Source organism: Salvelinus fontinalis, chromosome 4, assembly GCF_029448725.1.
Source record: "Salvelinus fontinalis isolate EN_2023a chromosome 4, ASM2944872v1, whole genome shotgun sequence".
In the NCBI taxonomy this organism is placed as follows: domain Eukaryota; kingdom Metazoa; phylum Chordata; class Actinopteri; order Salmoniformes; family Salmonidae; genus Salvelinus; species Salvelinus fontinalis.
In genome coordinates this window covers 2,950,428-2,961,612 of record NC_074668.1, presented here as the reverse complement: position 1 = coordinate 2,961,612, position 11,185 = coordinate 2,950,428, and the positions used below count along the sequence as shown (strand labels likewise).

The following is an 11,185-nucleotide window of genomic DNA, read 5'->3' as shown; positions in this document are numbered from 1 at the left end:
CTCAGTTTTCTCCTATCACAGCCATCACAGTAACTGTTTTAAAGTCATCATTGGCCTCATGGTGAAATCCCTGAGCGGTTTCCTTCCTCTCCGGCAACTGAGTTAGGAAGAAAGACGCCTGTATCTTTGTAGTGACTGGATGTATTGATACACCATCCAAAGTGTAATTAATAACTTCACCATGCTCAATGGGATATTCAATATCTGCTCTTCTTTATTGTTACCCATCTACCAATAGGTGACTTTCTTTGTGAGGCATTGGAAAACCTCCCTGGTCTTTGTGGTTGAATCTGTGTTTGAAATTCACTGCTCGACTGAGGGACCTTACAGATAATTGTATGTGTGGAGGTACAGAGATGAGGTAGTCATTCATAAATCATGTTAAACACTATTATTACACACAGAGTGAGTCCATGTAACTTATTATGTGACTTGTTAAGCATATTTTTACTCCAGAACTTCTTTAGGTTTGCCATAACAAAGGGGTTGAATACCTATTGACTCAAGACATTTCAGCTTTTAAAAATGTCTAAAAACATCATTCCACTCTGACATTATTGTGTTATTGCGTGTAGAGGCCAGCGACACAAAACCTCATTTCAATCCATTTTAATTCAGGCTGTAACACAACAACATGTGGAGAAAGTCAACGGGTGTGAACACCTTCTGAAGGTAACGTATAAACACTGCTCAAAAAAATAAAGATACTGTCATTAACAATTGTATTGGAATCAAAACTTTCGCGACTACAATGTTTACTGTATAGAATCGGTGAAGTGAAAACAATAGTGCAACCAAACTTCCGGAAGCTTCTCCAACCGACTCGGCCTTATCAGGCTCTGACCAAAACAAGAGACTTAAGGGAATAGGGTTCCATTTCCAGACGTCATCTTGAACTTACCTTTATAGGGGTATACCATTTGGACTCCTGGCGCTGTTGGTATGTAGGTTTGGGTTTGGGGACCCGTCTGGGCATCATGGGCTCTTCCACCTCCTCAGGAACAGACACTACAGCATTCTTAGCCTTCTCTAGCCTTGCCCCTTCTTCTGTAGAGCCCTTCTCTCCCCAACGCACCTGGACAGGACACAACAGACAGGGGTCAGAAGGTCAATTCAGGTTCAACATCATGTTGCCGTTAACTTTTTATGGCTGCAGGGGCAGTATTGAGTAGCTCTGATAAAAGGTGCCCATTTCAAACGGCCTCGTACTCAATTCTTGCTTGTACAATATGCATATTATTATTACTATTGGATAGAAAACACTCTCTAGTTTCTAAAACCGTTTGAATTATATCTGTGAGTGAAACAGAACTCATTCTGCAGCAAACTTCCTGACAGGAAGTGGAAAGTCTGAAATTGAGGCTCTGTTCCAGGGGCTGCCTATTAACGTTCTGTAAACATTGCACTGTTGTGAAAAGTAAACATACATTGTCCTTTTTCGTATAACCCCATGATCAATTAGCAGGTTGTGAGTTGTGTTTCCTGTTTTCATTTACATCATCACCTTCCATTTGTTTCTTAAGCTTATCCTGTTTTTAATTAAATCCATCACATCTGTTGCCGGGTAGAACCCGCCGGCGCCGACAGGAGACAGGTGACTGGTTAATTATTGACACGCTCTTCAAGCTGTAGGTTTAGCTGCTACAATACGGGACTCCTTCCTATGATCTCCCATTCCCCATGGAAAAACACAAACCTCATATATCTATCTACCCGGATGAATAACACACACCACACACACATCATATATCTATCAACCCTGATGAATAACACACACCACACACACATCATATATCTATCTACCCTGATGAATAACACACCTCCACACACACATCATATATCTATCTACCCTGACGAAAAACACACCTCCACACACACATCATATATCTATCTACCCTGACGAAAAACACACCTCCACACACACATCATATATCTATCTACCCTGATGAATAACACACCACCACACACACATCATATATCTATCTACCCGGATGAATAACACACACCACACACACATCATATATCTATCTACCCTGATGAATAACACACCTCCACACACACATGATATATCTATCTACCCGGATGAATAACACACCTCCACACACACACATAATACATCTATCTACCCTGATGAATAACACACCTCCAAACACACATCATATATCTATCTACCCTGATGAATAACACACCTCCACACACACATTATATATCTATCTACCCTGATGAATAACACACCTCCACACACACATCATATATCTATCTACCCTGATGAATAACACACACCACACACATCATATATCTATCAACCCTGATGAATAACACACCTCCACACACACATCATATATCTATCAACCCTGATGAATAACACACCTCCACACACATCATATATCTATCTACCCTGATGAATAACACACACCTCACACATCATATATCTATCTACCCTGATGAATAACACACCTCCACACACACATCATATACCTATCTACCCTGATGAATAACACACCTCCACACACACATCATATATCTATCTACCCTGATGAATAACACACCACCACACACACATCATATATCTATCTACCCTGATGAATAACACACCTCCACACACACATCATACATCTATCTACCCTGATGAATAACACACCACCACACACATCATATATCTATCTACCCTGACCACACATTGCAGGTTGAACATCAACACACTGCAGGTTGTACGTTAACACACTGCAGGTTGTACGTTAACACACGCAGGTTGTACGTCAACACACTGCAGGTTGTACGTCAACACACTGCAGGTGGTAGGTTAAAACACTGCAGGTTGTACGTCAACACACTGCAGGTTGTACATCAACACACTGCAGGTTGTACGTTAACACACTGCAGGTTGTACGTCAACACACTGCAGGTTGTACGTCAACACACTGCAGGTTGTACGTCAACACACTGCAGGTTGTATGTTAACACACTGCAGGTTGTACATTAACACACTGTAGGTTGTACGTTAACACACTGCAGGTTGTACATCAACACACTGCAGGTTGTACGTCAACACACTGCAGGTTCTACATCAACACACTGCAGGTTGTACGTTAACACACTGCAGGTTGTACATTAACACACTGCAGGTTGTACATCAACACACTGCAGGTTGTACGTCAACACACTGCAGGTTGTACGTCAACACACTGCAGGTTGTACGTTAACACACTGCAGGTTGTACGTTAACACACTGCAGGTTGTACGTTAACACACTGCAGGTTGTACGTTAACACACTGCAGGTTGTACGTCAACACACTGCAGGTTGTATTTTAACACACTGCAGGTTGTACATCAACACACTGCAGGTTGTACGTCAACACACTGCAGGTTGTACGTCAACACACTGCAGGTTGTACGTTAACACACTGCAGGTTGTACGTTAACACACTGCAGGTTGTACATTAACACACTGTAGGTTGTACGTTAACACACTGCAGGTTGTACATCAACACACTGCAGGTTGTACGTCAACACACTGCAGGTTGTACATCAACACACTGCAGGTTGTACGTCAACACACTGCAGGTTGTACTTCAACACACTGCAGGTTGTACGTTAACACACTGCAGGTTGTACATCAACACACTGTAGGTGGTACGTCAACACACTGCAGGTTGTACGTTAACACACTGCAGGTTGTACGTTAACACACTGCAGGTTGTACGTTAACACACTGCAGGTTGTACGTTAACACACTGCAGGTTGTACGTCAACACACTGCAGGTTGTACGTTAACACACTGCAGGTTGTACATCAACACACTGCAGGTTGTAGGTTAACACACTGCAGGTTGTACATCAACACACTGCAGGTTGTACGTCAACACACTGCAGGTTGTACGTTAACACACTGCAGGTTGTAGGTTAACACACTGCAGGTTGTAGGTTAACACACTGCAGGTTGTACGTTAACACACTGCAGGTTGTACGTTAACACACTGCAGGTTGTACGTTAACACACTGCAGGTTGTACATTAACACACTGCAGGTTGTACATCAACACACTGCAGGTTGTACATTAACACACTGCAGGTTGAACATCAACACACTGCAGGTTGTAGGTTAACACACTGCAGGTTGTACGTCAACACACTGCAGGTTGTACGTTAACACACTGCAGGTTGTACATTAACACACTGCAGGTTGTACGTCAACACACTGCAGGTTGTACGTTAACACACTGCAGGTTGAACATCAACACATTGCAGGTTGTACGTTAACACACTGCAGGTTGTACATCAACACACTGCAGGTTGTACGTTAACACACTGCAGGTTGTACATCAACACACTGCAGGTTGTACATTAACACACTGCAGGTTGTACGTCAACACACTGCAGGTTGTACGTTAACACACTGCAGGTTGTACGTTAACACACTGCAGGTTGTACGTTAACAAACTGCAGGTTGTACGTTAACACACTGCAGGTTGTACGTTAACACACTGCAGGATGTACGTCAACACACTGCAGGTTGAACATCAACACACTGCAGGTTGTACGTCAACACACTGCAGGTTGTACGTTAACACACTGCAGGTTGTACGTCAACACACTGCAGGTTGTACGTTAACACACTGCAGGTTGTACGTTAACACACTGCAGGTTGTACGTTAACACACTGCAGGTTGTACATTAACACACTGCAGGTTGTACGTTAACACACTGCAGGTTGTAGGTTAACACACTGCAGGTTCTACATCAACACACTGCAGGTTGTAGGTTAACACACTGCAGGTTGTACATCAACACACTGCAGGTTGTACATCAACACACTGCAGGTTGTACATCAACACACTGCAGGTTGTAGGTTAACACACTGCAGGTTCTACATCAACACACTGCAGGTTGTAGGTTAACACACTGCAGGTTGTACATCAACACACTGCAGGTTGTACATCAACACACTGCAGGTTGTAGGTTAACACACTGCAGGTTGTACGTTAACACACTGCAGGTTGTACATTAACACACTGCAGGTTGTACATTAACACACTGCAGGTTGTACATTAACACACTGCAGGTTGTACGTTAACACACTGCAGGTTGTACGTTAACACACTGCAGGATGTACGTCAACACACTGCAGGTTGAACATCAACACACTGCAGGTTGTACGTTAACACACTGCAGGTTGTACGTTAACACACTGCAGGTTGTACGTCAACACACTGCAGGTTGTACATCAACACACTGCAGGTTGTACGTTAACACACTGCAGGTTGTACATCAACACACTGCAGGTTGTACATCAACACACTGCAGGTTGTACGTTAACACACTGCAGGTTGTACGTTAACACACTGCAGGTTGTACATCAACACACTGCAGGTTGTACGAGGGTTGTACGAGGGTTGTACGAGGGTTGTATGAGTGTTGTACGAGGGTTGTACGAGGGTTGTACGAGTGTTCTGCGTCAACACACTGCAGGTTGTACCAGTGTTCTGCCCCAACACGGTAGGGGAAGTGGGGACCGTATGGAGACGGTGGCAGCATGAACAAAGCCTCAACAATCGTAGGGAAAGTTGGAAGTGCGATCGTTTCCCCCCCTAAGGATCTCAAAAACTGCCTCTATCCCGCCAACTTCCTCTGGGCTTGGTAGTATGGGTAGAGGGTAGTGGGAGAGTGTTAGCTTTACACTACATCTATTAGCTTTCCACTGCATCTATTAGCTTTACACTGCATATATTAGCTTTACACTGCATCTATTAGCCTTGCACATCTATTAGCTTTACACTGCATCTATTAGCTTTACACTGCATATATTAGCTTTACACTGCATCTATTAGCTTTACACTGCATCTATTAGCTTTACACTGCATCTATTAGCCTTGCACATATATTACCTTTACACATCTATTAGCTTTACACTGCATCTATTAGCTTTACACTGCATCTATTAGCTTTACACTGCATATATTAGCTTTACACATCTTTTAGCTTTACACTGCATCTATTAGCTTTACACTGCATATATTAGCTTTACACTGCATCTATTAGCTTTACACTGCATCTATTAGCTTTACACTGCATCTATTAGCCTTACACATCTATTACCTTTACACATCTATTAGCTTTACACATCTATTAGCTTTACACTGCATATATTAGCCTTGCACATCTATTAGCTTTACACTGCATCTATTAGCTTTACACTGCATCTATTAGCTTTACACATCTATTAGCTTTACACATCTATTAGCTTTACACATCTATTAGCTTTACACTGCATCTATTAGCTTTACACTGCATCTATTAGCTTTACACTGCATCTATTAGCTTTACACTGCATCTATTAGCTTTACACTGCATATATTAGCTTTACACTGCATCTATTACCTTTACACTGCATCTATTAGCTTTACACATCTGTTAGCTTTACACTGCATCTGTTAGCTTTACACATATATTAGCTTTACACTGCATCTATTAGCTTTACACTGCATCTATTACCTTTACACTGCATCTATTAGCTTTACACATCTATTAGCTTTACACTGCATCTATTAGCCTTGCACATATATTAGCTTTACACTGCATATATTAGCCTTGCACATATATTAGCTTTACACATCTATTAGCTTTACACATCTATTAGCTTTACACATCTATTAGCATCTATTAGCTTTACACTGCATCTATTAGCTTTACAATTCATATATTAGCCTTGCACATCTATTAGCGTTACACATCTATTAGCTTTACACTGCATATATTAGCCTTGCACATCTATTACCTTTACACATCTATTAGCTTTACACTGCATCTATTAGCTTTACACTGCATCTATTAGCTTTACACTGCATCTATTAGCTTTACACTGCATCTATTAGCTTTACACTGCATCTATTAGCTTTACACTGCATCTATTAGCTTTACACTGAATCTATTAGCTTTACACTGAATCTATTAGCTTTACACATCTATTAGCTTTACACTGCATCTATTAGCCTTGCACATCTATTAGCTTTACACATCTATTAGCTTTACACATCTGTTAGCATCTATTAGCGTTACACTGCATCTATTAACATCTATTAGCTTTACACATATATTAGCTTTACACTGCATCTATTAGCTTTAAACATCTATTAGCTTTACACTGCATCTATTAGCTTTACACATCTATTAGCTTTACACTGCATCTATTAGCTTTACACATATATAAGCTTTACACTGCATCTATTAGCTTTACACATATATAAGCTTTACACTGCATCTATTAACTTTACACATCTATTAGCTTAACACTGCATCTATTAACTTTACACATCTATTAGCTTTACACTGCATCTATTAGCTTTACACATATATAAGCTTTACACTGCATCTATTAGCTTTACACATATATAAGCTTTACACTGCATCTATTAACTTTACACATCTATTAGCTTTACACTGCATCTATTAACTTTACACATCTATTAGCTTTACACATATATAAGCTTTACACTGCATCTATTAGCTTTACACATATATAAGCTTTACACTGCATCTATTAACTTTACACATCTATTAGCTTTACACTGCATCTATTAGCTTTACACATATATAAGCTTTACACTGCATCTATTAGCTTTACACATATATAAGCTTTACCCTGCATCTATTAACTTTACACATCTATTAGCTTTACACTGCATCTATTAGCTTTACACTGCATCTATTAACTTTACACTGCATCTATTAGCTTTACACTGCATCTATTAGCCTTGCACATCTATTAACTTTACATTGCATCTATTAGCTTTACACTGCATCTATTAGCTTTACACATCTATTAGCTTTACACATCTATTAGCTTTACACATCTATTAGCTTTACACTGCATCTATTAGCTTTACACTGCATCTATTAGCTTTACACTGCATCTATTAGCTTTACACATCTATTAGCTTTACACTGCATCTATTAGCTTTACCCATCTCTTAGCATCTATTAGCTTAACACTGCATCTATTAGCTTTACCCATCTATTAGCATCTATTAGCTTTACACTGCATCTATTAGCTTTACCCATCTATTAGCATCTATTAGCTTTACACTGCATCTATTAGCTTTACCCATCTATTAGCATATATTAGTTTTGGAGAGAGGAAGCGAACAAGCGAGCAGTGAGCTGAACAAAGAACTGCCAAGGTGCCGGAGTTGGAAGGGAGGAGGGAAAGATGTACAAAGGGGGAGAGGGGGAAAGAGGGGGAGAGAAGGAGACATGGGGAGAGGGGGAGAGAGGGAGAGAAAGAGAGATGGGGAGAGAGGGGGAGAGAAGGAGACATGGGGAGAGAGGGAGAGAGAAGGAGAGATGGGGAGAGGGGGAGAGAAGGAGAGATGGAGATATGGGGACAGGGGGGAGAGATGGAGACATGGGGAGAGGAGGAGAGAGGTGAGAGGAGGAGAGATGGGGAGAGATGTGGAGAGGGGGCGAGAGGGAGAGAGAAGGAGAGATGTGGAGAGGGGGAGAGAAGGAGAGAGGGGGAGAGAAGGAGAGATGGAGATATGGGGACAGGGGGGAGAGATGGAGACATGGGGAGAGGAGGAGAGAGGGAGAGAGAGGGGGAGAGATGTGGAGAGGGGGAGAGAGGGAGAGAGAAGGAGAGATGTGGAGAGGGGGAGAGAGGGAGAGAGAAGGAGAGATGGGGAGAGAGGGATAGAGATGGAGATATGGAGAGAGGGGGAGATATAGAGATACGGAGAGAGGGGAGAGAAAGGGAGAGAGAGATGAGGGAGAGGGGGAGAGAGGGAGAGAGATGGGGAGTGGGGGAGAGAGGGAGAGAGATGGGGAGATATGGAGATATGGAGAGAGGGGGAGATATGGGGAGAGGGGGAGATATGGAGATATGGGGAGAGGGGGGAGATATGGGGAGATATGGCGATATGGGGAGAGGGGGAGATATGGGGAGAGGGGGAGATATGGAGATATGGGGAGATATGGGGAGAGGGGGAGATATGGAGAGAGGGGGAGATATGGAGAGAGGGGGAGATATGAGAGATATGGGGAGAGGAGAGATATGAGGAGAGGGGGAGATAGGAGATATGAGAGAGAGAGGAGAGAGATATGAGAGAGGGGAGATATGGAGAGAGGGAGGAGATATGAGAGATATGGGGAGAGGAGAAGATATGAGAGATATGGGGAGAGGGGGAGATATGGGGAGAGGAGGAGATATGGAGATATGGAGAGAGGGGGAGATATGGAGAGAGATATGAGAGCGAGAGAGAGATATGGAGAGAGGGGGAGATATGAGAGAGATGAGAGAGAGAGAGGAGAGGGAGAGATATGAGAGAGAGATATGGGGAGAGGGAGAGATATGGGAGAGAGGAGAGAGATATGAGAGAGAGAGGAGGAGATATGAGAGATATGAGAGAGAGGGAGAGATATGAGAGAGATATGGGGAGAGGAGGAGATATGAGAGAGAGGGGGGGATATGAGAGATATGGAGAGAGGGGGAGATATGGGGAGAGATGGGAGATATGGAGATAGGAGAGAGGGAGAGATATGGGGAGAGGGAGAGATATGGGAGAGAGGGGAGAGATATGGAGAGAGATGAGGAGAGAAGGAGACATGAGAGAGAGAGGGAGAGAGAAGGAGAGATGGAGAGAGAGAGAGAGAGAAGGAGAGATGGGGAGAGAGAGAGAGAATGAGAGAGAGAGGAGAGAGAGGAGAGAGAAGAGAGAGATGATGAGAGAGAGGGAGAGAGAGGAGAGAGAGAGAGAGAGATATGAGAGAGAGATGAGAGAGAGAGAGAAGGAGAGAGAGAGAGAGAGAGAGATGAGAGAGAGAGATGAGAGAGAGATGAGAGAGAATGAGAGAGAGGGAGAGAAGAAGAGAGAAGGAGAGATATGGAGAGAGAGATGAGAGAGAGAGAGAAGGAGAGAGGAGGAGAGAGGATGAGAGAGAAGGAGAGATGGGAGAGAGAGATAGAGAGGAGATATGGAGAGAGGAGAGAGATATGAGAGAGGAGAGAGAGAGAGAAAGAGAGAGAGATGGGGAGAGAGGAGAGAGAGAGAGAGATGGGAGAGTGAGAGAGAGATGAGAGAGAGATGAGGAGAGAGAGATATGAGAGATATGAGAGAGAGGGAGAGATATGGAGAGAGGGGGAGATATGGGAGAGGGAGAGATATGAGAGAGAGATGGAGAGAGATATGAGAGATATGAGAGGAGAGAGAGAGAGATATGAGAGAGAGATATGAGAGATATGAGGAGAGGAGGGAGATGAGAGAGATATGAGAGAGAGATGAGAGAGAGATGAGAGAGAGATATGAGAGAGAGATATGAGAGATATGAGAGAGAGATATGAGAGAGAGAGAGAGATATGGAGAGAGAGGGAGATATGAGAGAGGAGAGAGATATGAGAGATATGGGAGAGAGAGGAGAGATATGGGAGAGAGATATGAGAGAGAGAGGAGAGAGGGAGAGAGATATGAGAGATATGGGGAGAGGAGAGATATGGGAGAGATGAGAGAGATATGAGAGATATGAGGAGAGGAGAGATATGAGAGAGAGATATGAGAGATATGAGGAGAGGGAGAGATATGAGAGAGAGATGAGGAGAGATATGAGAGATATGGGGGAGAGAGAGATATGAGAGAGAGGGGGAGATATGAGGAGAGAGATATGAGAGATATGGGAGAGAGGGAGAGAGATGAGGAGAGTGGGAGATATGAGAGAGAGAGGAGAGGGAGAGATATGAGAGAGAGATATGGAGAGAGGGGAGATATGAGAGATATGAGGAGAGGGAGAGATATGAGAGAGAGAGGGAGAGAAGGAGATATGAGAGAGAGAGGGAGAGAGAAGAGAGAGATGAGGAGAGAGGGAGAGAGATGTGAGAGAGAGAGGAGAGGGAGAGAGAGAGGAGAGATATGGAGAGAGGGAGAGAGAGAGAGAGAATGAGAGAGAGAGAGAGAGGGAGAGAGAAGGAGAGATGGGAGAGAGAGATAGAGAGGAGATATGGAGAGAGGGGGAGATATGAGAGATAGGAGAGAGAGAGAGAAATGGAGAGAGAGATGAGGAGAGAGAGAGAGAGGGAGAGAGATGAGGGAGATGAGAGAGAGAGAGGAGAGAGATGGGGAGAGAGAGATATGAGAGATATGAGAGAGGGGGAGATATGGAGAGAGGGAGAGATATGGAGAGAGGGAGAGATATGAGAGATA

General features: G+C 43.2%; 1 protein-coding gene across 1 annotated transcript in view; it reads right to left on the bottom strand.

Annotated features, from left to right (window-relative positions):
- Positions 1-11,185, bottom strand: part of LOC129852745 (anthrax toxin receptor 2-like) — a 112,436-nt gene that overhangs the window by 19,891 nt on the left and 81,360 nt on the right. The window contains exon 14 of the mRNA XM_055918405.1: positions 902-1,075. Coding sequence (XP_055774380.1) covers positions 902-1,075 — 174 coding nt within the window. The remainder of the gene's footprint in view (positions 1-901; positions 1,076-11,185) is intronic.